This window comes from Muscardinus avellanarius, assembly GCF_963383645.1.
Source record: "Muscardinus avellanarius genome assembly, chromosome: X".
Classification (NCBI taxonomy): domain Eukaryota; kingdom Metazoa; phylum Chordata; class Mammalia; order Rodentia; family Gliridae; genus Muscardinus; species Muscardinus avellanarius.
The window spans coordinates 57,662,597-57,690,582 of record NC_137792.1 but is presented as its reverse complement, the minus strand read 5'-3'; the positions used below and the strand labels follow the sequence as shown (position 1 = coordinate 57,690,582).

At 34.7% G+C, this 27,986-nt stretch overlaps 1 protein-coding gene across 1 annotated transcript in view; it reads left to right on the top strand.

Annotated features, from left to right (window-relative positions):
- Positions 1-27,782, top strand: part of FMR1 (fragile X messenger ribonucleoprotein 1) — a gene marked incomplete at both ends in the record, with an annotated part of 36,460 nt that extends 8,678 nt beyond the window's left edge. The window contains 17 exon segments of the mRNA XM_080719318.1: positions 976-1,028; positions 4,937-5,030; positions 6,472-6,543; positions 6,809-6,957; positions 8,392-8,485; positions 8,572-8,688; positions 10,825-10,995; positions 11,088-11,166; positions 15,404-15,513; positions 16,559-16,693; positions 17,210-17,238; positions 17,240-17,264; positions 19,725-19,811; positions 22,242-22,437; positions 23,952-24,134; positions 24,593-24,675; positions 27,621-27,782. Coding sequence (XP_080575444.1) covers positions 976-1,028; positions 4,937-5,030; positions 6,472-6,543; positions 6,809-6,957; positions 8,392-8,485; positions 8,572-8,688; positions 10,825-10,995; positions 11,088-11,166; positions 15,404-15,513; positions 16,559-16,693; positions 17,210-17,238; positions 17,240-17,264; positions 19,725-19,811; positions 22,242-22,437; positions 23,952-24,134; positions 24,593-24,675; positions 27,621-27,782 — 1,839 coding nt within the window.
- Between the last annotated feature and the right edge of the window lie 204 nt (positions 27,783-27,986).

The following is a 27,986-nucleotide window of genomic DNA, read 5'->3' as shown; positions in this document are numbered from 1 at the left end:
TTTTTGTCACTCCCCAAGTTGTTTCTCATTGTCTAAGCCTTTTGTCTTGCTGACCCTTAGGCCTTGTGGAATGCCTCTTCCTACTTTACTCTCTCTTGTTTGGTTATTTTTCTTTAGCATTTAAAATTCATTAGAAATCTTACCTTAGTACTAGCACCACCCTCATACAGACTTTTCCACTCTGGGCTAGGATAGGAACCTCTTAGGCAATGATCCACCAAATAACTATTCATTGAGTCAATACAAGGCATTGTGGAAGATAACTGAATAAAATAAGATCCTACAACAACCTCTAAGAGCTTAATGCCACTGAGAAGATAGGCAATAATAATAATCTAATAGGGACATGCACAAAAAGCTATGAGAAAGTAGAAGATAGGAATTTAACTTAGTTTTCTGGGTACTCACTATATACTAGAAATTTTGTCAGTTACTGAGGATACAGAAGTCAAAGAATGGTATTAATACTAACTCATTTTCTTTCCAATAACCAACATGGATAATTGGTATCGAAAGACATGAGAATTTACAATGCTTTCTCCCATAAAATGTGACATCGAAACTGAAACCTAAAAGACCAATAAGAGATAACAAGGTGAAAAGAGGACAGTAGAAAGAAGGAATAGTATTTATGGATAAGTTACAACCGATCTATTTGGTTAGCATGTTACTTTTTAATAATTCTAACCTGATATGTACCCCCACCTTTGTACTTAGCACTGCATTTTAATTTTCAGTATGTTTGTCTCTCTTTATGACATAGAACAGTTTTTATTTTAATAGTGTTTTAACTGTATTCCTAGAGCCTAGCATAGAGTAGGTGGCAATATAAATGTGATTAATGAATGAACCAAAAATTGACTTTCATTCAAAGCTCCATTTTATTCTTAAACACAAAATGCTTCATATTGCTAAAGGTCTAATTTAAAAGTGGTCTTTAAACTTAAAAGTTTATTTCTCATATGTTTCTTATAGGCATTTGTAAAGGATGTTCATGAAGATTCAATAACAGTTGCATTTGAAAACAAGTAAGTATTTTAACATATAATTTTAATGTTTGGTTTCTTTAATATTTTATGCTAATTATTTTTTTCTTCATTTTTGAAATTCAAGTCTAGTTTGAATGTTTTTCTTATTAGTGATTAAGTTTCCGAACAACTTATTAATCAATGGGATACCTGTTCTGCTAATGACTTCAGAGGTCCCAGTTGTGTAATCTTAATCCTTACTTTAGTCTCCTTGATTGTGAAGAAAGATTCTTCTGTACTAGTAAACTGAGTTTATAGTAATATTTATGGTTATTGCGAAAGAAAAAAAATGAAGGTATTCATGAATATTGCCAATAGAAATGTCTGTGGGTTAAATCTAAAACTTGTGGTTTTAGTTCCCTAGTATATTTTATCAGAATTTTATCAGAAAGAGTCATTTCTTTCCCCCCCCTTTTTTTTTTTCAGTACTAGGGATTGAACCCAGGGGCATTCTACCTCTAGACTGTACCCCAGCCCCATTTTTTATTTTTTATTTTGAAACAGGTCTCACTGGAAGGCCTAAGTAGCTGAGACTAGCCATAAGTACTGGATTACAAGCATGTGTCACCACACCCGGCAGAAATAGTCATATTTCTTATTAACTTATTTTATGCTTGCTTTCTTAATTTATTTATTAAATAAATTTATTTATTTCTTTGGTACTGGGAATTGAACCTAGAGTCATTCTACCACTGAGATATATCCCTAGCCCTATTTTCTATTCTTTATTTTAAAATAGAATATCATTAATGTTACAAAGGGCCTCACTAAATAACTGAGGCTGGACACAAACCTGCGATCCTCCTGTCTCAACCTCCCAAGTACTAGGATTACAGGCCTGCTCTACCACACATGACTTATACATTTATAATAAGTAATAACAATAGATGGTCTTTTCTGCTTTATTTTGCAAATTTAGAATATAAAAATACCAGATATAGGACTTTAGTGGTATAAAAGCATTAGTAGTATATATGTTAGCATTTTATTGGGTGACACAAATCTGTTGACAAAATTTCTTGAATATTAATGAAAGACATTGCCATAGTATCATTCAAGATACTTAAAGTACATATAAACTCTTCAGCCAAAATATAGATGTGACTATATTAGGATTTTCCTGAACTCTGATAAAGGTCAGCAATTAAAGTGTTTTGGCTTTTATGTACTTAATATATCAAAAGCAGGCTGCAAAACTGTAGAGGTAAAAAGTCAGTTAGTGGCTGCTTTGTACTTATTGGGGGATGGAAAAGAGACCATCTATTTGAGATGATAAAATGTTCTAAAATGGACTAGGAATGATTGCATATATCTTTGAACATACTGTAAACCATTAAATTGTACATTGAAATTGTTGAAGTATGTTAATTGTGCCTCAGTAAATCTGTTAAAATAGAGTATGTGATCCAGACATAATGAGCAGTAAATAAATATATGCTTTCAAAAAAATAAGAGCAGATCTACATTTCAACATCTGGAAAATTTTGCAAAGCAGATTCTTTAAGCTATCAGCAGGACAAAGTAGTAGTATCCTTAGATGACTGAGACACATTTAGAGAGACAGAAATAAAAGGATTGAGAATATCCCGTCCTGTTCCCAGCTCTAGACTGATAATCTCAACCCAAAATACAAGTTTGAATAATAAGAATCTTTCTTTGAATACCTAAAGCCAAGAGTTTCATAATTTGCAGGTTTGCTGTTTTGAGCATCCCTGGTTATACCGTAAGCAACAACAGTATAACATCTCTAATGGAAGAATTTTGATAACCTAGTAATATTTTTTGTAATTATACTTATCCATTTACTAGTTAAAGAGTTTTCCCTAATAGGAGAATTATAGTTATTGCCCCTTCTTCTAGTTTCTCCTGTAGTTAATCTAAAGTATTAGAAAAACACTCATTTCTTCTATTTATAGTACGAGTATTTATAAGTTGATTTATCAGATCAAATTTTCCTGGTTTTCAATCATGTTTCTACCGTAAAATTAAAATAATTCCATTTGTTGACCTTTTAATTATTTATCTCCTGTACCATATTTGCATAAAAGTTTCTCTTTAAGATGTGTCTATCCTCCTGGAAATTTGAGATAGCTAGACTGTTTTTTCCTCATCTTCATGATGTTGATTTGAGATCCAACACTGAATTTGGATTGCTAGAATTTGATAGCTCCCTACCAGAGTATTCTCTTTGCCCTTCTTTGTATGTTATTATTTTGACTTTTGTCAGAAAAAGAAAAAATAAGCCAGTGTAATAATAATAATGCATGCCTGTAATCCCAGTACTTGGAGACTGAAACAGGAGGATTGCAGATTCAAGACCAGCCTCAGCAATTTAGCAAGGCCCTCCTCAACTTAGCAAGACTCTGTTTCCAAATTAAAAAATAAAAATAAAATAGGGCTGGGAGTATAGGTTGGAGGTAGAATGCCCCTGAGTTCAAAAAGAAAGAAAAGGAAACTGATTCATAGAACATTTTATGATATTTACTCTTTCTCAGTCATAATAAAACTATTGTTAGTATAATACCAGAATGTTTTAGGTGCTTTGGTTTTGCCTTCCTTGTTTTACATTTTTGAATAATGAGTTTGAGTTTTTATCTCTATACATTTAAGAATTAAAATCATTTTTCTTCTTTGGAACCAGGAAAATTAAGGCTTTTCTGAAGTAAAGATAATTTTTAAAATCTAGAGTTTTCAAGTATGTATAAGTCAGAGGAAGAGTTCAATCTAATTTTCGCCTTTATCAGATTTCCACAAATTCTGCCTTAATTATTTGTCCTCTTGTAGCCTTTTATTTAGAAACAAACAAAAAAAAAACAAATTAATGCTTTCCTCAATAGGATTTTACTAAGAAAATTATTTAACAAAACATAAACCTAACACATAGAAGGGATCTCAGTATTTACTGATGAAACACCCCCAAAAGAAGCTGGAAGTAACTGTTCCAGCAGTTGACTCCTGCAGTGTCTTGCAGGGTTTGTCTTTTAATATTTTCTATCTTTGTGTGGGTAGAGGATTAATTTGATAGTTTTCAAAATTGTTCCATATCATGCCGGGCGTGGTGGTGCACGCTTGTAATCCCCGCGCTTGGGAGGCTGAGACAGGAGGATCGCACAGGTTCGAAGCCAGCCTCAGCTACTTAGTGAGACTCTCAGCAACTTAGTGAGACCCTGTTTCCAAACAAAATAGAAAATAGGTCTGGGCGTATAGCCCGGAGGTAGAAAGCCTCTGGGTTCCACCCCCAGTACCACAAAAAAAAAAAATTGTTCCATATCATTTTAAATTAAAAAAAAATCATAGACAACTTAGTTGAACTCCTGTAGGCTGTCTCCATTGGGTTTTTGTGGTTTAGGCGATTCCTACCAACCCAGTGCATACTGATAACGTCCTACTGATCACCAGCCAGCTACCAAAGGCAAGAGTTGACCACCTCGTGGGAGCTAAAATTTAAAGGGGGGAAAGTGAGTTGTGATTTGCTGATCGCTTATGACTGCGCCACTTTGCTTGGGAATTAAAGGACAGTTTTGGTGATTTTTTTGGAATGTGGTTAATTCCTTTGCAAGTAGAAGTATGTTGATATTACTAACAATTACTAGTACTAACATTTAAGTATTAAAGGCTATTTTTGTAATTACTGGAAGCAAGACTTTTTAAAAAATTAGTTGTTGACCTAGCGTGTTTTGAGAAATATTCCAAATGGAAGTACAAGGCTGCTATGCTGCATGCAGACTTTGTTGAAATGCTTCTGTATTACAGTTATGCTCCACTGAACAAAAACTATCCATTTTAAAGTATTTGCTTTTTTTACACTAGAAAAAGTGGGTTACACTTAACCAAAAGTTGATGGCAGTGCTCACTATTTCAGTTAAATTCCTAAAGCATATTGAATAATTATGTTTGCTTACTTGCAGCTGGCAGCCAGAGAGACAGATTCCATTCCATGATGTGAGATTCCCACCACCTGTAGGTTATAATAAAGATATAAATGAAAGTGATGAAGTTGAGGTAAGTTCCCCATGCCACTGAGTACTAAAGCAGTGAGTGTATTTAATTTGCCTAGACTTTTTTTTCTCTGCGGTACTGGGGTTGGGACCCAGGGGCATTCTACCTCCGAGTTACACCCCTAGCCCTGTTTTTTATTCTTTATTTTGAAACAGGGTCTCACTGAGTTACAAAGGGCCTCACTAAGTACCTGCAGCTGTCCTCGAACCACAATTCTCCTGTCTCGCCTCCCAAATGCCAGGATTACAAGAGTGTACCACCACACCCAGCTCAAATTTGTCTATCTTTGAAAGTCACTGACCTGAGTTCTTTTGCCCATTAGTAATCTTTTTTCCCTTTCCTTCAGTCTCAGAATCTTTGTTTGGGTAATATATTGTTCATTCACGACTATGCTCTCATTTTTAAGCAAAATAGATTAGGAAAAGGAACTTTACAAAGAAGATAAAGTATCTTATATAGTAGAATAGTAACTTAGAGTTTCTTTTCTTTTTTTCTTTTTTTGGTAGTACCAGGGATGGAACCCAGGAGCATTCTGGCTTTTAGATATACCCCCAACTCTATTCAATTCTTTTATTTTTAAATAGGATCTAAGTTGTTGAGGCTGGCCACGAATCTGTGATCTTCCTATCTCTGCCTCCCAAGTACTGGGATTACAAGCATGTACCACTACACCCAACTCTTCACTTTCATTCTTCCCACTAATACTTAAGTTATTTCTCCATATATACCATGTTTCTCCTTTCTATTAATCTTGATTTGCTAGGATCTTCACAAAAGGTTCCATCGTGCACATCATAACTGAACTTTGGTCACTAAACAAATCCTTAGAAGAATTGATCCACAGTGTGTGAGAGAGCAGGAAGGTGGTATCCAGAAGATTACCAGCTTGGATTTGTCCTTTTTAGTGGAGAGGAGAGAGGAGGCCAAAGAGTAACCAAGGATTTGTCCACTTAGTCCCCAGGAGACAGGAAGGTCAAGGTGGTATCCCTAGTGAGCTGAGGGTCTTATCCACTTAGTGACTAAGCCATAGTCCAAGGTCAGTAACTTCCCATTAGCTTTTGCCTATTAGAATAAAACAAAAACAAGTTTGTACATTTTTATATACATTATTGTGACTCAGTAGCTAACAAAATTATGCCCATGTTTCTGGATTATCAGCTTTTCTTAAGCATCTGTATTCAGAATACTAATTATTACTGAAGTAGAACAGAGAACTAGGAAAATGTTTTAACAGGAAACTCCCAGGCAATCTCAAGTAGTTTCAGGTTATGTATCTTTATTTAGCTTAGGGTATAGACAAGGGTACAGTTTGTTTGAAGTCATGTGGTGTATTGATTTGACAGACACCTAGGGACATTTTAAGAAAATTTACCCAGTCTGTGATAATGTATAAATTTTAAGTTATGTTAATTATAAAATATTCTGTGTTATAATTTTTGTGTAGGTTTATTCCAGAGCAAATGAAAAAGAACCATGCTGTTGGTGGTTAGCTAAAGTGAGGATGATAAAGGGTGAGGTAGGAAAATGCTTAATTTTTTTCTTGTGCTATTTGCCTTTTCTAAACTCAGACACTACATTTCAGTTTGTATTTCTGTTTTGAATTAATAGCTAATTTGAGTCATTTTATATTACTTTTGCTATACATTTAGTATATTTCATGTGTTTTAGTTGATTTAATTTTTTTTTCTGTTAGAAAATTTACTTTAAAATAACCATATAGGTATAACTTTGCTCTTGCTCTCGAGCCTATGAGTAGGAATGATTTCATTTATTTTTCTCAGTTTTATGTGATAGAATATGCAGCATGTGATGCTACATACAATGAAATTGTCACAATTGAGCGTCTACGATCGGTTAATCCCAACAAACCTGCTACAAAAGATACTTTCCATAAGATCAAACTTGAGGTGCCAGAAGATTTACGGCAAATGTAAGTTAGTATATAAAGAAGTACTGAGAACATCCAAATGATAATATGATTCATTTAACTAAGAATATAAATTTTAAAATATTACAATTGCTTTTTTAAATACTCTCATTAGTACATTACAGTTATATATTATAGTGAGGTTCAGTGTGATGCAAACATACATGTACACGGCACTTGATGTATTTCCCTCTGCATCCCACCCTACTACCTCCCCTTCACTCCCAATACACGCTATTGAAACTGGTAGCAATACTATTATATGAAGCCAAAGTATTATTTGAACCTTTTCTTTACTCAATTTTTTTACCTTCTCACCTCCCTCCCCCAGTCTCCTTCCACTTTTCTACTGGACTTTCTCCACATTTATTCAGAATCCCTGATGTTTCCTGTTTCTCTCTAGCTTTCACATAAGAGAGAATAGGTAGCTGAATAGAAGATACAGAGACAAATCTACACAATTAAAGTTGTTATTTTATAGTTGATTTTTTAAGTTTAATGAGCTTTGGCAAAAATAGTTTGGTTTGCAATAGGAATGAGGGAAAAACTTAGTTTCCTAATTATATAATCAAGCCAGATTTATGCTTATTTATACTTTGTTGGCTATGAAAAGTTAATGAACATGATGTACATTTGTTTTCTAAAAGAAGCTAATTTAGAAACTAATAAACAGATGTGATAATTTTCTCATGTCATATACTAGATACCAAAGATTGCTCCAGGTTTTTTTTTCTCATTTTGCTAAAATATTTTCATATAAATATGTACTCAGTAGAGTTAAAGAAGCTTGAAAAAGTTTATCTCCAACATAAAATCCTTGATCTGGAGTAATGAATAGACTTTAGAAAGAATTCTTTTTTAAGAAAAATTTCTTTTTAAAGATTTATTTAAGGAGATACAATCTGATTTGGGAGTATTGCACCTCAGATACACCTTAAATTGCAATTCAGAACACACAGAAATTCTCCTTAGAAACATTTCTAGAGATTGTGTTTGTGTACAAATCTTTGTTTCTTCTCATTTGAATATATTTTGTTCTACCTTTCAAATGGGTTAGGTACTTTTCTTAAAATTAAAAACATCAGATGTCCTATAGTTATCCCCAAAAGATTTCAAGTGAAGCTACGGACATATCATCAGCAACCAAAATCAGCCTGCAGAGGAGAGTGGTTGCCGTAAATAATCTCCTTTGGCAATCTGAGATCACCAGTAATTCCCTAAGAACATAACTTTTTTTTAATATCAAATGCTTGATTTGGTTATTTTAGATTGTACAGCAGAGGAATGAAACTTTTAAATGTATTTGTATATTTTATATGAATGCAATTTAATATGAATCCATGATTCTGCATATATTATACAACATTTGGTAATAATTCCTCTTCTGTGCCAGTAGTTAATGATTCATCCTAACAATGGATTTCTTTTTATTTCTAGGTGTGCCAAAGAATCGGCACATAAGGACTTTAAAAAGGCAGTTGGTGCCTTTTCTGTAACTTATGATCCAGAAAATTATCACCTTATCATTTTGGTGAGTGTTGTAAGTTATCTGTTTTTGGTTTATTTCATTTGGGGCATTTGCTTTTGATAACAGTGTTGTTAACTTAAATCACATAGTCCATCAATGAAGTCACCTCAAAGCGAGCACATATGTTGATTGACATGCACTTTCGAAGTCTGCGCACTAAGTTGTCTTTGATATTGAGAAATGAAGAAGCCAGTAAGCAGCTGGAGGTATGTAATTTTCCCTAGCACTGCTTGTAAAGCTGTCTGGAATAACTGTACAGTTCCAGGACTCAACCTGGGCAGCTTATCCTTTACTTACTATTCCTTAGTAATTCCTTAGAGTTTGGAAAATAAATTGTACAAAGCATTATTTATAGTAAGGTTTTCATGTCTGTGGGTTCAAAATTAAATAGTTTATGTATATTTTATGGGACTTCTGGTCAACCAATTCATTTTTGCTATGCGTTGTCAAAGCTGCTAATAAAATGAGGTAATGCTTCTTCCATGTAACATGTTATCATTAAAGTTCTAGAGAGTATTTAAGTATCTAATCATATTCCTTTCATTATGTATGTTTATCTCTGTTCAAAAGGGTATAGAACTTCTTCATTCTAATTGGTTGTCACTCTTTAAAACTCCTGTCTTCAGATTCCTGCCAGAGGCTATTTCCCTAACTTACTATTTCGTCTCTTAAGGTGCATTTTATCTACTTTTATTAATTCTCTAATAATTCCCATCATCATACATTTATTTTCATTGATAATTATCCAGTACTTCCATCCATTACCATAGAAACTAAATGGATTTAGCTTAATGTGTCAACTAAAGTAGATTACTGTCAAAATTCAGTGTTCCTCATCATTATTCATTTCATCAGGGGGAAAGTATCAGTTGAAATAAGAGTTAAAAAAAGTTCCAAACTGCATTTTAAGATAGAAGATAGTCAGGGCTATATTCTAGTAAAACCACGTGAAATTTGCTGTCTTCCAATCTAATATGTGATTGTTGAAGTCATAGCAGGAGAGGGAAATTTTACTTTGTTTTCTGTATGGCCATGCTGGTCTTTTTTATTGCTTTTTTTTGCTCTTGTCTTTCTTGATGTCCCTATGTTCACAATTTTGTGGTTTCTTTAGTGATTCTCTCATAACTTTTAGGTCAGAACAGCCTCCTTACTTTCATTGTGAGTATTATAGAAATATACTCATATGCCTCTTCTTAAACATCTGTTCTTCTTAAATGCTCTGTTACCCTATCTTTGGCTTACCATTTATTAGTAAATTATCAGTGAAATGAGTGAACCAGGTTAATGAATCATGACTCAAAAATATGACTTCTTGTAAAGTTTTAGGGATATTTTATATATTTTACAATTCTAATCTAAAAATTCAAATTATATTTATAAATTGTTTACACTTGGGTATATTCATTCAAATTATGAAGTGTGTTGAATAATGAGAAACTAGTGTGCATGCCTATCTTTCTTCACTACTAATATTAAAGAGATTCCCATATTCCTATAAGAAATTACCATTTTTCAACATGAGCCACTAATATGTTTGGTTTTCATTAATGGCATGCTGGAACTAAACATTATATTTTGATATATTAAAATACGGTAATTATCCACAAGTTTGGGACATCAGTGGAACTTATTTTTTACATCATTGAATATTTGAAAATGCTAATTGTTCTTGTGGAACCAGATCCTAAGGTCTTACAGACTCTGATCTTATGTTAGGTTTCAGATACATGTAAGATAAGTTTTAAAAGTTTGACATACTGTAGTCATTCATTTTAACTCTCAGCTAGTTTTTAAAATTCCTTACTTAGGTTTGGTGAGGAGGAAGTTTAATGTCATAATTCCAACAAAGGGATGTTTAGACCACAGTACTTAGTGATAAGTTATAAAACTAACATTTCCCATAAAATATACTAATATCATTTAGTAAGAATGAAATAAGTAAAATGTTCTATAAAGATGGTATTTTTTGCTAAATAACATTTGAGTCTGTCAGACCCAGTGAACTGGTTTTTATTTGGGAATATTTGATGTACATCTTAAATATTACATCATTGATATCATTAGTTAACTAAGGCAGCCTTGCAAATAGGTTTTCAAAAGTTACCGTGGAAAATTGTCAACAAATTCTTTCCAATTAACAAAAATATATCAAATGACATAGACTTTCAGTAGCAATCTGAAAAGTATTTATGCTATAAGAGATCTTTTCTAAAATTAGTTGTCAACTGAAACTAATTTATAGGCACCTGATATACAGAGTCAAGATAATTTACATGGCTGACCTAAGTACATTGTTTTAAGAGTTGTTAACTCATATTCATCAGACATGTGTTTCTCTTCAGAGTTCAAGGCAGCTTGCCTCAAGGTTTCATGAACAGTTTATTGTACGAGAAGATCTGATGGGTCTAGCCATTGGTACTCATGGTGCTAATATTCAGCAAGCTAGAAAAGTACCTGGGGTCACTGCTATTGATCTAGATGAAGATACCTGCACATTTCATATTTATGGAGAGGTAAATATTTTACTAAATAGTCAACCTCCAAAAAATAAAATCAGTATTTCTGCCTGCTTATCTTTTTGTCTTGAAACTTTCATTTTTATTAGGATCAGGATGCAGTAAAAAAGGCTAGAAGCTTTCTTGAATTTGCTGAAGATGTCATACAGGTTCCAAGAAACTTAGTAGGTAAGTCAGAATTAAGAATTGACATAAACTACAAAAACAAAATCCAGGTAAACAGTTTTTTTATATCAGTAGGATATAATTTTCTCTCACTAAAGAGTACCATTTAATTGAAGTATAATTTTTGTATAGTCTTGCTACAGCATCCAGAAAACATTTTCATACAGAAGGTATGCAAATAAGATTGTTTTAGGAGTTCACACCTACTAATGCCTAAAAGGTTAAACTTCACTCAGCCTCCTCAATGTATAGGTTTAAGTTTTTTTTCTTTTTCATTTTACTTTTTTTTTGGGGGGGGGTACTAGAGGTTGAACCCCAAAGCACTCTACCTCCATTATTTTTTTTATTTTGAAACAGGGTCTCACTAAGTCATTGAGACTACCCTGAACCTACAGTCCTGTTTCAGCCTCCCAAGTACTAGGATTACAAATGTGTGCCACCATATCTGGATACTATAGAGTTTCTGTATCTTAAAATTGAATGTTCTTCAAAATGAATGATATTTGGGTCTTTATAATTTAGAGTAGATTGGTATTTGATATGTCTATAATAAAATGATAGCATTGATTTTAATTATTTTACAGTAAACCCTCTGAATGCAGGTTACTTAAATTAAGTAATTTTAAGCTAGAAATAACACTGCATATTCTGTGGGATTTTCTGCAAAGTTAGTGACACTTTTTCATTTGATTAGAGTACTCCTGTTTCATGACCATCAACCATCATGAGTGTCGACAAATATCTAAGAATTCTTCATGAATACTTCCAAATGTAGCAAGTATCTAGTAGAACATATCAATACTACATGTGGTTTTATGAGTAAAACTAAATATGTTTTAATATAAATAAGATAGGAAAATATTGCCTATACATTTTTAATCTTTAAAAATTAAGATTATGGCTTATTTTGAAGAGTGATGCATTTTCTTGGAAAATTTTAAAGAAAATGAATTGTCATGCATTTTTTACATATTTTCATAGCTACTTAACAGGCTTTTTTTTTTTACCAGCATAGGGTCAAAAACAGTTTACAGCGTCATTAAAAACAAAACCCACTAGTAATGTTATTTTTCTCCCACAGAAAACCAGCTTGAGGATGGAGTACAAACGGTAGTGAAATAATGCAGAATTAAGAGTTAGTTGTATATTACAGATAACTAAATAACATGGCTCTAATATTACATTCTGATTGTATAGAAAATATGTGCATAACACAGCATAAAGTGATTATCTCAGGATGGTTAATGAATGATATTTACTTTATTCTTTGCAGCTTGTCAAACAAGTGCATATATTTGCCAGTAACAAATATTATTTTAAATTCAGGGATTCTTCTGAAAATATAGACAAAATCATATTTTTGGAACTGTCAAATTGGTGGAAACCTTGTCATTCCTATTAGAGTTTATTTTGAAAATGGTATGATGGTAGGGGAAAGTACTGAGTCTTTTTTCCTCGCCTATTAAATGTGGTATCAGTAACCATTTCACAGAGTTACATGTATACGTATATATAAAGTATGTAGCGCAGTTCTATACATAGTAGTAGTTTATGCTATGTTCTCTTTCCTTCACATTATTCAGAACAACCCCATTCCAACACAACAGAATTGTAGTAAATTGCTGGGATTTAGAAATGAGTGTGTGACATAGAATTGGATTATTTGTTATTACATAATAAAAGTAGATTCTCCCTGTGGTTTTACCTGGAACAAAGAGTTTTAGGAGTGACTTTGTTGGGTGTAGTGGTGCTTGCTTGTAATCCCAGTACTTGGGAGGTTCAGACAGGAGGATTTCAGGTTTGTGGCCAGCCTCAGCTATTTAGTGAAGCCTTTTGCAACTTAATGAGATCCTATTTCAAAATAAAAAGTAAGCTGGGTGTGGTAGCGCACACTTGTAATCCCTGCATTTGGGAGGCTGAGACAGTAAGATCGTGGTTTGAGGACAGCCTCAGCTACTACTTATTGAGGCCCTTTGTAGCTTAGTGAGACTCTGTTTCAAAATAAAGTATAAAAAATAGGGATAGGCTTGTAACTCGGAGGTAGAATGACCCTGGGTTCCATTCCCAGTACCGCAAAAAAAAATAGGGCTGTAGCTCCAAGTTAGAATGCCCCTGGATTCAATCCTCAGTACCACCCCTCCAAAAAAAAAGGGGGGGGGGACCTTTCACTAGAAAACCTGCTGAAGTGAAACACCCTACTTTTTGCTGTTTTTCTATTAACTGAAGTGAGAGAATTTAGTTTTTGATTTAGTACAATACTGGTAATGTTGAAGATTTTTACAAAATATATATAAGTATTACAGATTAAAAACAAACATTGGGAAGACTTCAGGTAGCTTCTTTTTCCCCACCCCTCTCCTTTTCATTCAAAGAAGAAAAGAGTAGAGATAACATAAAAGGTCCTGTAACAACAGAAGTCCTAATTTAATGGCATAAGTTTCATTTTCCATAGTAACATTAGAGTCTATAATGATAGTGACTATGAGAGCAGTCATGTCCCAGGAATATATATGGTTGAATTTTATAAAATGAAAGAAAAAATTGACTGCCTATTTATTACCATATTTGAGGTCTTTGGAATTTTAACAGATGTTACTAAGGATCATTGTGAATTTCATTTATCTTAAAATGTGCTTTCTTAATCTTTGACTAATCTTTTCATCTATTATATACAGCCATGATTTGTAAATAATGCAGAGTTGGATATAGTGGTGGTGCTTACCTGTAATCCCAGTACTTGGGAGGCTGAGGCAGAAAGATCACATATTTGAGGCCAGCCTCAGCAACTTACTGGGACCCCATTTCACAATTTAAAATATAGCCGGGCGTGGTGGCGCACGCTTGTAATCCCCGCGCTTGGGAGGCAGAGACAGGAGGATCGCGCAGGTTCGAAGCCAGCCGCGCGCGCTGGTTTAGGAGACCCTGTTTCCAAATGAAAATGTAAAAATAGGTCTGGGAGTGTAGCCCAGAGGTAGAAGGGCTTCCAGGAACCCCAGTACCACCAAAAAAAAAAATTAAAATATAGACTTGGGAGGCGGAGACAGGAGGATCACGCTGGTTTGAAGCCAGCCTTTCTGGCTTAAGAGACCCTTGTATCCAAATAAAAATATAAAATAGGTCTGGGAGTGTAGCCTGGAGGTAGAAGGGTTTCCAGGAACCCCAGTACCACAAAAATATAGTAATAATACACAGGAGTAATGTTCTGCTAACACATTAGCTTGAAGAATTTTTATTCCTTTCAGACTTATGTATAATTGCACAAGCCTCTTTTAAATTTTCAGTATCGTTTATAAATACACCCTGTAAAAGAGTTCCTCTTTCCCCACATCCTCGCCAGCAATTGTTGTTTGATTTCTTTGTTTGCTACTCTGATTGGGGTTAGATGGAATCTCAGCGTAGTTTTGATTTGCATCTCCCTGATGGCTAGTGATGTTGAACAACTTTTCATGTGTCTATTGGCCGTTTGTATCTCTTCTTTTGTGAAATGTCACACTCTATTGGGAGGGGGAAGGGAAATGAAGGGGGAAGGGCACAAGCACAACCTAAATGTTACCACTTTCAATATGTTCCAGTTATAAAAAATAAAAATTAAAAAAATACACCCTATAAAATTCTAATTTTTTTTGTGGTACTAGAGTTTGAACCCAGAGGCATTCTACCTCCAAGCTATACCCTCAGTTTGTCTTATATAATTTTTTAATTTGGGAACAGGGTCTAGCTATGTTGTGAAGGGCCTCATTAAGTTGCTGAGGCTGGCCATGAACCTGTGATCTTCCTGTCTCAGCCTCTCACGTATTGGGATTACAACCGTGTGCTACCACACTTGGCTCTAAAAATATTTTCTATCTAGAGGAAAGCAGATTTAAATGAGATATACAGGTAAGAATTGAAGTTGTTTAATGAGTGCACACTTACATTTACTTCTATCATCTTAATTTTCTTTATAGAACTTTGCAGTGATAAGACACCATAGTAACAGCAGGTTTAAAGTGAACCCTCCTATGCAAAGTAAGAGGCGATCATTAGCTGTCATCAATTCACAAGTATTAATCAACTGTAGTACCTGACCAAAGGAGTTTAATGATAACCTAATTGAAGGAAAAAACTAGCTCTTTTTGAAAGAAGTTTCTGCTTTGAATCTTATAATTGAGTACATATATATGAATTATTTATAGAAACTTGTGCTTACAGGGTTTGAGGTATGTGTTTTTAAAACCAATGTGAATTATTCATTTCTTAGGTAAAGTAATAGGAAAAAATGGAAAATTGATTCAGGAGATTGTGGACAAGTCAGGAGTTGTGAGGGTGAGGATCGAGGCCGAAAATGAGAAAAACGTCCCACAAGAAGAGGTATGTCATAGTCCATGTATTTCTCTTTGTCTTAATAAAAGTAAAAGCTTTCTATTTTTTTATTTGACATTAATTTAAAATCCTCTGTAATAGATGCATCATGTGAATATAAATATTCTAATTAGCAAGCATGCCTAATGAAACTAATTTTATAATTGTAGATAATGGCCTCTATGTGTTCTCTAATGCTGTGATTTTGGATTAGTCTTTGAATCTATGTAAATCTTAAGATCTTGATCTTTAAAATGTATAGTTATAAGTTTTTTAGTATTAAAAGTATATCACTATCTCATTTGTTAATAACAATATTGTAAAACACTTATCAGCTGGGCGTGGTGGCGCACGCCTGTAATCCCAGTACTTGGGAGGCTTAGACAGGAGGATCGCAGGTTTGAGACCAGCCTCAGCAACTTAGCGAGACCCTGTTTCAGCATAAAAATAAAAATAAAAAAGGGCCGGGGATGTAGCTCTGAAATAAATGCCCCTGGGTTTAATACCCAGTGCCAGATTTATAAAAAAAAAACTTTTCAAATGTTAATATTTCTGACAAAGACGAAATCAGGACGGGAGGTTTTCTGGTTTTCAAACTTTGGCTTTTTTAATTTGAGGATTATGTGACATTGATGCTCTTTGTGTGTTCTTTACATTTTGGGAGGTATAACATCACTTCCTCCAATATTCTCATCTTTAAATTTTTATAATCTTCACTTTTACTTCTTGAATAAAAGCCTTTTGTTTCAGCCTTTGATGTGTTTGCATGAGGTAGAGGAAATGAGGGTGTGCCCTTGTGTGTAATAGTACTCTTGTTTAAGATACTTTTCCTTCAAAATGTCACATTATATATGTCTAGCTTCCTTTTGTGAAAGGTTCTCTTTTCTGAAGTTAAATTCTTTAGGGATTTTTGCTGCATAATCTTCACATTCTGTAATTTTATATACCAAAACTAGATCCCTAGTACCAGAAAAATAACCATTGATATAGTAATGGCGTTAAAGTCTTAAAAATTGGTCCTTTTTTGTCCTTTGTGTTTTGTCTTTTTATCAAGGAAATTATACAACCAAATTCCCTACCTTCTAATAATTCAAGGGTTGGACCTAATTCCTCCGAAGACAAAAAACATTTAGATATAAAGGAAAACAGCGCCCATTTTTCTCAACCTAACAGTACAAAAGTCCAGAGGGTAAGAATTATTTGTCACTTTGAATTACACTAAAAGTAATTTCTTCACCTCTGATGTCTTAATTGGTGTTTTTTTTTTTTTTTTTTTTTTTTTTTTTTTTTTTTTTTGCTTAGGCTTGTGGGCTACTCACTTTTTTTTGTTGTTATTGTTGTTGTTTTGTTGTTGTTTTTTCAAATGTGATTGTCAGCTCATGAGATAATACAAACCAGAACAGTACTATACTTTTCAATTTCTTCACAGTGACCAATCTTATACTGTGAACAAAACAAGCTTGCAATTTTAAGGATGGACTTCCTTTTTTCCATGATGTAGCTCATTGCAGGTGCTGTACTTGTACCTTCTATTAGATGCATGAGTTATTACTTAAAGCCATATTTTAAAATCTGGTTTTCACTATTAGAGCTAACCTATTTAGAAATGGTTTTAGAAGTCCTACATTGAAAGTCCTGCATTCAGGCTTCTGTTTACCATTTGTTATAGTTAATGACATCACTTGCATTCCTTATACTGCTATAGGTATTAGTGGTTTCATCAGTTGTAGCAGGGGAAACCTGAACTCAAGACTTGGCAGGTAGGAACACATTGAAAAATACATTTAAAATTTATATCTAATGTTTATCCCCCATGTTAAGAAAGACTACAATAATCATCATAGTTGGGGGCTAGTGGAGAGATGAGTGCTTGTGGATATGTGAATTCATTGCTCTAGGAATAAAGTTCAATGCCTTCATGCTACTTAATAAGGTCTTTCCCAGTTACATGTCCAGTGTCATGTCTCACTAGTTTTTTCCCTTGCACTATAGAGAAGCCTTGAGCCATCCTAAAGTACTTGAAATTTTCTGAACATTATCATAATCTCTGTTGCCTCTAGAAATCTTGATTGAGTTTATTCTACCTGGAGCTCTCATTCTCCTCCATTTTGCCACCTGGCTTTGACCTCCACTCCTTGTGAAGCTTTCGTTGTATACTTGGCTCAGATGTGTCCCGACCCTCAGTGCATCGAGAACCTTTCTCTCTGTGGTCCTACTTGCTCACCTGGAGCATAGCTACGTTAACTTGTAGATCTCCTCAACCACTTTGTAAACTCCTTGAGGATAGAGTTCCATAGTTGGCATGATAGAACTCTTTGTGGAAAAGATGGATGTGGTGTCAGAAAATGTTCTAAATGTTTTTTTCCAAAGTTAATCTAATGAAATCTGTAACATGGGCGGTGTGTGTGTGTGTGTGTGTGTGTGTGTGTGTGTGTTACTGGGGATTGAACCCCCAGGGGCATTCTACCTCTGAGCTATACCCCAAACCTTGTTTTGTTATCTTTCATTTGAAATGGTCTAAGTTGTGGAGGGCCTCATAACATTCTTGAGGCTGGCTACAAACCTGCGATCCTCCTGTCTCTGCCTCCCAATTACTGAGATTACAAGCAAGTGCCACTGTGCCCATCTTGTAACATAGGATTCTAAAGCTTATTTTGGTGATTATTTGGGAAGGGTGTAGCATTACATCACATGATAATTTAGAAAATAATTTAGTTAATATATTTATAACAAAGTTACTTGGGGAAGAAACAACAAAAATTATATTTTTAAGATGACATATCTGACTTAGTTGCCTCATTATTTACATACTTGATATGTTATTTGATGCAAGACCTCAGTATGAAGCCCATAGACTTTCAGTGGCACCTGAATTTTTCAGGTGGTCATTGAGTTCCTTGTTTACTGGATGAAGGTCAGTCTACAAAGCTGTGTTTTCTCATTGTTCTGTTTTGTTGTCCATCAACAGCCATGTTTTTGTATAGGAAAAAAAACCTGTTAGCTGGTACATTACATACATGCTGCAGTCTGAATGCAAGCAGGCAAAAATAGCCCAACAAGAGCCACACCTATTACATGGATTATATTTATAAAAGAGTAATAATTCAGGGACAGCTTCTTGGGTTCTCCCACCTTTTTAACTTTGCCTAACAATTATTGTATATCTACATCAAAGCTGCAGTACTACCTTTTATTAATCACCTTTTGAATATCAGTGAACATGCATAAGCAGCAGCAAAATATTAAACTGTTCTCAATTTTGAATGTCTGCCATAATTGCCTGCTCTTTCCAAAGCTGTGGCTACGACTCCTCATTGCTTGTGATAAGAAATAGGTTTTTTTCCTCCTTTATACTGAGAAGTTAGAAGTACAGAGTTTTTGATTATGCCTTTTCAAAGTCTGTTTGTATATCAAATTGTTATCCATAGAGAGAAGATGAACATTTTTATATAATTCAGTCCTTAAATTTTTCATGTTACTGAAATGTATGAAAACTTTCTATTATGGTCATGGATGTGACTAGAATTTTTGTCTCGTAGATTATTTTCTTAGTGCATTTTATTTACCCTAATTGTTTTTGTTCATGTTTTATTTGTACTTTGCTATTTAATTTTTTAAACTGTACCCCTGGAATTGAATTATGAATTTACTTTCTTAGAGAATGTTGTCTATTTGATAATCTTATATCAAAATAACTATAAGATTTAAATGTTTATTTTACTAATATCTCATGTTACAGCTTTTTATTTACATATTGTGATTTTTTTCATCATTTCATAGTAAGTAGTCTTTAAAATATAACCTGATATATTTAAGGAGTTTCTAGTACTCCTATCTGTATTCATAGTAAAAGTATAAAATATACCAATAACTTTTACGTATTGATTTGAACTTTTGGTTTTTTTTGGTGGTACTGGGGTTCCTGGAAGCCCTTCTCCCTCCGGGCTACACTCCCAGACCTATTTATTTTATAATTTTTTGAAACAGGGTCTCGTAAGCCAGCGCGGCTGGCTTTGAACCTGCGCGATCCTCCTGTCTCCGTCCCCCAAGCACGGGGCTTACAAGCGTGCACCACCACGCCCAGCTTGATTTGAACTTTTAACAAATACTTCCATACCTGCTGTTCACCAGACCATGTGTTAGGGACTTAGTCATTATTTCTATTTTTTACATCAATCAGCAAGAATTTTATAGATTCATTGTTGAAATTTCCCTTCCAGGGTATGGTACCATTTGTTTTTGTGGGAACAAAGGACAGCATCGCTAATGCCACTGTTCTTTTGGATTATCATCTGAACTATTTAAAGGTGAGAACAAGAAGGATTTTAACTTCTAATCCTTTTGCACTAAAATATAAAAAAACACCATATTAAATCTTCTGGTAGTTTGGATTCATTCTAGCTTGTACTTAACAATGTATGAATTGATAACAGAGAAAATACTCATTTTTTAACTTGAACATATTCCTTCTAAAAACACAATATTTTCATTTATATATTTAAATATTAATATTTCAATCTCAATAAATCCCTATATATCTGCTAATTCTTCTTTAAACCCTTACATTCAATTTAGATAATCCTGTACTTTGCCTTTTAATCCAGTTGACCCTTTTGAACTTTTGTGGATTCGTTTCTGGATTAAATTTTGTCTCTATAACACTTACCTTTGTTGTCCCTTTTATGTCACTTATTAAGAAAGTCCCAACGTTTCATTAATTTCTCTGTTTAAATGTTTGCACTTTGTATTTTTCTCTATACTCTGTTATTCAAAATATAAGCTATTTGTGTCTTTTTGTAAATGCTCATTTTAGTTAGTGTTGGTATGGTTATGTCTCCTCTAGATGGGAGCCTGGGAGGTAGGAACCAAAAGTCTACAGGTATAGTGGAAAGAGCACTGGATTGGCAACACAGCCATTTGCTTCCAGTATGTCTTCAGCTGTGAACTAGCTAAGTTAATTCCATAGACTAGACATTTTTGAAATTCTTTTTGGCCAAAATGTGTATAATTTAATGAAATATAATATCTAATTTATTTTTGTAGTTTTTATCCTATCTGTATATCGAAGTTATAGTACAGCTAGTACTAGTCATAAAAAGTAACCAACTTTCCATTTTATTTATGGCACTCTCCTAATAAGCAGGTTTTTTTTTCTTGCTGACTTAAATAAAAATTCTACTTGTATGTAAAGAAGAGTTGAAAGGAAGAAAAATTGGAGTAGCTGGACATTTCATTCCTTCTTAAGGGTGGTCAGTTAATTAAAAATGGGAAGGTTTCATCCAGCAAGGTTTGCATGGATAGGATACCTCTTTGATTTGCTTATTTGTCTTTGTTTATGGTATGTTTTATGTGTTATCTGTTCTGTGTGTTTATTCATTTTCTTGGCTTAAATAATTATGACAACTTGTAGCGTTAGGGTTTCATTCTATAAATGCCCTGTTCTATTCACTACTGTTCCTTCTTATATCTTTTGGTTTATTCTTCACAATTGAATATCTCATTTGATTCTCAGCTGCTGTCCTGTTTTCATTCTTTCCATCACCAGATCTTTTCTCTTTTGGGCCTGGCATCGTTCACCAAAAGGTGACAGTTTTGCCTCAGTGAGATAACCTGGAATACCATTCTGTTTTGTGAGATCTACATACCCATTTTGAAGAGATACTTTTATGACTTTAGAGGAAGCCACTCATTCTGTCCTTTATTTCTGTCCCATATAAAATAGTCTGATTTAGAGCACAGATGAAACTCACTGACCTTAATTGACCTTTCTTTTCCAGATGCCATGACCATTTAGGGACTTAGCTTTTCAGGAGCTTCTCCATTGACTGTTTATATTGACGGTCTCCAGTATGACCTCTGCTTGACTGAGACATCCAGTATTTAAAGTAGTTATTAATCTTATTCTCATTAGACAGCAAATAAGATGTGTATGGGTAGATAGGGCAAAGTTTAAAAATGAAACTTCATCTGGATTTGACAGAGGCACTATTTATTAGAGTATGCCAATAGACACTGGCTGTATACTTTGGTGAACCGAATTTATACTGTTGATTATACTTATTTTAGTAGAGTTGTAGTCTTTAGAGGGTTTTCAAGGCATGATGTGAGGCCTAGATGTTTTGGTCACTTACCAAAGAGTATTTTCCTTTTTCATATAAGGAATATATCAGTATTTTCAGTTCATGGAAAATAATTGTTCCTAATTCTGTAATTACATCCAGTGACAATATATACATTTTAAAGCAAAAGATTGCCCAAAATCAGTGCTTTGTAAATTTAGATCTTAACTAGCAAATCTATTTTAATTAAACTAATTTACAGCGTGTGATTTTTAAAGTTAGCTGGTTAAACCTTAACTGTTATCTGTATTCATATATTTTAGTATTGTTTTATTCAGTTGTGATAAAGAAGTCCCAAACTAGCATATCTGTGCCTTAGTGGTACAGTAATTGGATAAAGTGCCAAATCAAACAATCTTAAATTTAATTCAATATAACTTTAATGCTAAGTATTTTTGCTATATCTCTTAATTCTAAACATCAATAATGTTATCTTTAGTGAATTTCGTTTTATGGAGACCATTAAATTTCCTGATAATTCTGTGTACCAGTGTTTACTGTAAATTTAGAGCTGAATTGAAATATTTCCAGTATACATTTTATCTGATAAAAAGGAGAAAGATATTATTACTTAAAATGTCAAATTATTTTTACTGTTATCTTGTATATTTTAAATAGGAAGTAGACCAGTTGCGTTTGGAGAGATTACAAATTGATGAGCAGTTGCGACAGATTGGAGCTAGTTCTAGACCACCACCAAATCGTACAGATAAGGAAAAAGGCTATGTGACTGAGGATGGTCAAGGAATGGGTCGAGGTAGTAGACCTTACAGAAATAGGGGGCACGGCAGACGCGGTCCTGGATATACTTCAGGTACAAACTAAGCATTTTACTCAGTAACTTTATCTGTTCCTAGACTTAATAGCTGCTAATCTCTAATATTCATTAGAAACCCATTATAACAATTTCTCACTACATGGTTTCCAATTCACAATGGGTCAAATTGTGTTCCAAGAGACATAGAGTAAAAACCCAATAATGACACACATAGTTCACAGGGCAGTTGTGAGTTCTGTCCATGTTCTGACTGGGGATATATCTGCTTAAGCCCATGTGTGTTAAGACCTCTCCTGATTTTATTACTGTATAGCCAAACCTTTTTTCATTTGTGTACTGTGGCTCATTTTTTGTCAGGCATGTGCTGGTCATACTTGCTGGATGGACTGTGTAAATCAGGGGTCTACATCCTGTGGCTCATAAGGTGATTTTGAGTAGCATGGCCAAAGTCAGCCATAGGCACAGTCAAGGATAGGCGAAGTTTCTCTTTGCCTTCCCAGCTCTTCTGTCCGTGCTGCTTTCTTCTCTCCCAGTACCTTTCAGTAAACCCAGTCCCCACCTACCAGTGCCTACTGTCTTTCTTGCTCAACTGTGTATCTGCTATGTAACTTGCTAATAATGGTGTAAGGTATAATCCATCTCACAAATATTTGCATTTTAAAAAGGAACTCTTTAAGATGGAAAAGTCTTCAAGAACCACAGGAATGAAGCTATAATGGTGAAGCTATAATTGGTCATTAGCTCCAACAGAGGAAGAGAGAGAGAGGTAGTAGAGTTGATATTCTGGAGTTGGGAAGAGATACCTACTCCTAAGGCCAACCTCAAGCCTAACCCCTAAACCCCTCTCCCAGCAGTCTGTTCTTTTTACCAATGAATTTTACCTCATTGTGGAGCTCTTCCCCTATTCACAACCCTTTTGTTTTTAATTCCCTCAGACATAATGAGTTTTTGTAGTAATCCTTTATTAATGACCAATTATTCCAGTGGGAATGGGAGGGAAGGTTGTGGATCATACATCAGACAATCCTATCTCCCTCCTTTGGGGATTACCACTTACCCTATAAGAGATCTTTTTCTAAGACAGCTGTTATGGTGGCCTTCATTGCCTCCTTTTCAGAGGTGACCAAAGTGTGTGCATTCCCTTCTGTCCATGGGTTGAATCTTTTGATAAGCTCTCTTTATAGAAGTTTTGTTTGTAAAGGTATTGCACTTAATTCTTATAGACAGATTTTCCTCCAGAGCACAGATCTTTAAAGGAACACAGCTGTTTAAAGATATGGCACACTCAGGTTTTAACATAGATAGCTAATAAAATATTTTTTAAAAAATGAGAGCCAAAACTGTTTATAACCAAAATTATGTCAAATAATGCAAAGTCCTTCATTTCAAATTTTAAATTATTTATTTTACAAAATGCAAGGTGATAATACTCTTGGGGGGCCTTCTAAATTGAGAAGCGTATTGGATTACCCCTGAAACGTCTCTGGAAGCTTCTGTTAACCTTTTTTTTTTAAGTCGGACAATGGTATATAACTTTTAACTCTCGATAGGAACTAATTCTGAAGCATCAAATGCTTCTGAAACAGAATCTGACCACAGAGACGAACTCAGTGATTGGTCATTAGCTCCAACAGAGGAAGAGAGGGAGAGCTTCCTGCGCAGAGGAGATGGACGGCGGCGTGGAGGGGGAGGAAGAGGACAGGGAGGAAGAGGGCGAGGAGGAGGCTTCAAAGGTACAGAGGTTTTCATTATTGAGAAATAAAGGTAAATTGTAACAACTCTCTGAAGTTTATAAAAAATCCTGGTGATGCAATGAAGTAGTATCAAGATTCCATCTCTTTTGTGCTGCCCATAGGAAAGGATCAGCCTTGCATTTGTGTGGTAACAATATTAGACAGTTTTTCTTATGGTTTATATAGAATGTAAGAGTAAATGCTGTTTCATATTCTTTGGGCTCTTATCAGCATCTGGTTATCTGAGGTTGACCTGTTTGACTTGTCAATGTTGAAGTATAATGTCTTGTTTCTTGGTAATACAGTAGATAATTAACCATTATGTAACTGGAATCACTAGGCTTTTGATTACATTTTGGTTTCTGTGATTGGTCTGAATAGCAGATGTGGGAATATAGAACTTCCAGTAAATAATTTAGCATCAATAACTATTGAACCTTCTAAAAATATTCCTGTAGGAAATGACGATCACTCCCGAACAGATAATCGTCCGCGTAATCCAAGAGAGGCTAAAGGAAGAGCAGCCGATGGATCCCTTCAGGTAAAAGTCATGTTTTTCTTTCACCTAAATTGTTTGAATATGGTGAGTTTATTTTACTTTATTTTCAAGCATAATCAAACACTACAATTTTAGGTGTACATGAAATGTTTTCTTTTCAACATTACAATTGTCAATCTCAATTTAAAAACAAGTTAATAAGAAATAATTTCTTTAAAGAATATGTAGTTTAAGTACTTCTGAAGACTTTGATAGCCACATTATGATTTTAATACCACATTTGTGGACCTCTTATTCCCCAAGAAAAGGAATATTCTAAAATTTACTCAGAGGCATGAGTAAGTTTCCTTTCTTCTCTTAATTTCAAAGATAGGGTGTTACCTTTGAGAAAGTAAGGAAAGAAAGGTCTCACATATCTAATAATTATGATAGACAGGGATTATGATATTCAGATATTCTCCATGAAGAACTAGCGAGCTGTTTATATACAGGGTCTATTATGAGGATATCTTCTTAGGTGGTCATTGCTAGTGTAAAACTCATTGTTAAATGATTTAAAAATTATCCCCTGAGCATATCCAGCATTTTTGCTACATGCTTCCTTTATGTTTTTTTCCCTAATCTTACAGCAGCTCACTGAGGTAAGTAGGGTTAAAGTAGATTAAAATGAAGTTTCAGACCTTTGCCCATGGTCCTATAGTTAGCATGCAGTGCAGTGATACTTAAAACCTAGGGTCTGATTCTCAGAACCCATGTTCTTCTGTTTTATCTATAACTTTTAATTTTTTATTCTTTAAGTAGGATCTCCTTCTGACTATTGATTGGTTTCAAACCAGCACTCATGATTAGAGATAATTATTAAGAGAAAACCTTTATGATAAAATATTCCTTCAAATTCATAGCAGCTATAAGGGCTCACTATTGGTAGTTTCTTAACTACCAGCATAGAAAAAGCCTTGGACATGATAAAAAAGATGGGCAAAATGCATACGTACATGTCTTTTAAAAAAAAAATATCAGACCTGGGTGTGGTAGCCCACGCTTGTCATCCCAGCATTTGGGAGGCTGAGACTGGAGGATCAGAGTTCGCGGACAGCTTCCTCTACTTAGGCCCTCTGCAACTCAGTGAGACCCTGTTTCAAAGTAAAGAATAAAAAATAGGGCTGATGGTGTAGCTTGAAGGAAGAATGCCCCTTGGTTCCTTCCCCAGTGCTGCAAATATAGTATAGTTTCTGTACCAGTTGTGTGATTCTTCATTTAAACTCACTTTTAATGAATTTGGCAGTACAAACACATTGGCTGAAAGGATGCATATTTATAATAACAGTCAAACAGTTGTGTTTTCTATATATGTACAAAAATAAAAAACACTGAGCCTCTGACAATCATAAATGTAAAATACATACCTGGACTCAGCACTGTAACACACTTGGAAAATACAAAAGTACAAAGCCGGGTGTGGTGGCACAGGCTTGTAATCCTTGCACTTGGGAGGATGAGACAGGAGGATCGCACAGGTTCGAAGCCAGCCTCAGCTACCTAGTGAGGCTCTCAGCAACTTAGTGAGACCCTGTTTCCAAATAAAATAGAAAATAGGTCTAGGAGTATAGCCCGGAGGTAGAAAGCCCCTGGGTTCCACTCCCAGTACCACACACACACACACACACACACACACACACACACACACACACACACAAAACCCACAAAAATACCAAAAGTACTGTCAACCACTTGGGCATCTTTTTAGCATTTAATCTTGAGTCACATCAATATTGTAGTTATTTTAGGTCCATTGGTCAGTATCTTCTTTCTGTACAGGATTTAGAATTCTGTTAGCACCATAGCGGTGTTTGGCATTGGCACTTAAAATATTTTGTAATGCCGCCAGGCGTGGTGGCGCACACTTGTAATCCCCACTCTTGGGAGGCAGAGACAGGAGGATCCTACATGTTCGAAGCCAGCCATGCTGGCTTAAGAGACCCTGTTTCCAAAAATAAATTAGGTTTGGGAGTGTAGCCCGGAGGTAGAAGGGCTTCCAGGAACCCCAGTACCACACACACACAAAAAAAATTTGTAATGCTTAGAATATTAGTTTTAAAAGGGGGGCTAGGGCCAGGCAGGGTCACGCACACTTGTAACCCCAGTACTTGGGAGGCTGAGAGAGGAGGTTTGCAGGTTCTCAGTCAGCCTCAGAAATTTAGGTTCCCCACAACTTAGTGATATTGTGTTTTAAAATTAAAAATAAATAAACAGGTATAGGGATGTAGCTCAGAGACAAAATGTCCCTGGGTTTAGCCCCCAGTACCACAAAAACGGGCTCCAGGGATATAGCTCAGAGGTAGGGATGCCCCTGCATTCATTCCCCATTACCCCCTCACAATTATATAAATCTTTATACTATCTTAAGTTTCTATTCCTACAAGTAGTGGCAATTCTTAGAAAATTAATCAAAACTGTGATAAACATAAAGGTGTGTAAACTAAAGGCTAGTGAGTTAGCTAAATTTTTATTCAGGTAAAGCCAGAATAAGAAGGCATTGTTTTGTGTCTTTCCTCCTGGGTTTCACAATCATTGGATAATAACCCATTCTTTTTGAACTCTGTTGGACTGGGATATATAATTCACACGCACACATGGTCTGCAGTGGTATATATTCTAAATATAGCATGTATATCTTCTGGTAATAGTCATTTATTTTAACTGTTTCTCACTGTTTTATTCTACTTAGAAGAAGACATGGTAGAATTTTGAGATTTTCTCTAACTTTGGATGCAGTGTAATGACCAATGTGTTCCAGTGGAAGAAGAATAAAATTCTAAACTACATAAAGAGTTTACTTACCTTATTTTTTTCAGTTCTTCTATCCTTATCTCTGTTTTTTCTTTTAACATATGGAATTTATACTTGAGGCTTATATTTCTTGTCAGGCCATTTACAAATTATGATAGGATGTGGTGTGTATATATAACAACTATAACTTGTTTTAGATCAGAGTTGACTGCAATAATGAAAGGAGTGTCCACACTAAAACATTACAGAATACCTCCAGCGAAGGTAATCGTCTGCGTACGGGTAAAGATCGTAACCAGAAGAAGGAAAAGCCAGACAGCGTGGATGGTCAACAACCACTCGTGAATGGAGTACCCTAAACTGCATAATTCCGAAGTTATATTTCCTATACCGTTTCCGTAATTCTTATTCCATATTAGAAAACTTTGTTAGGCCAAAGACAAACAGTAGGCAAGATGGCACAGGGCATGAAATGAACACAAATTGTGCTAAGAATTTTATTCTTTTATTATTGGCCATAAGCAACAATTTTTCAGATTTGCACAAATAGTTCTTGAAATTTG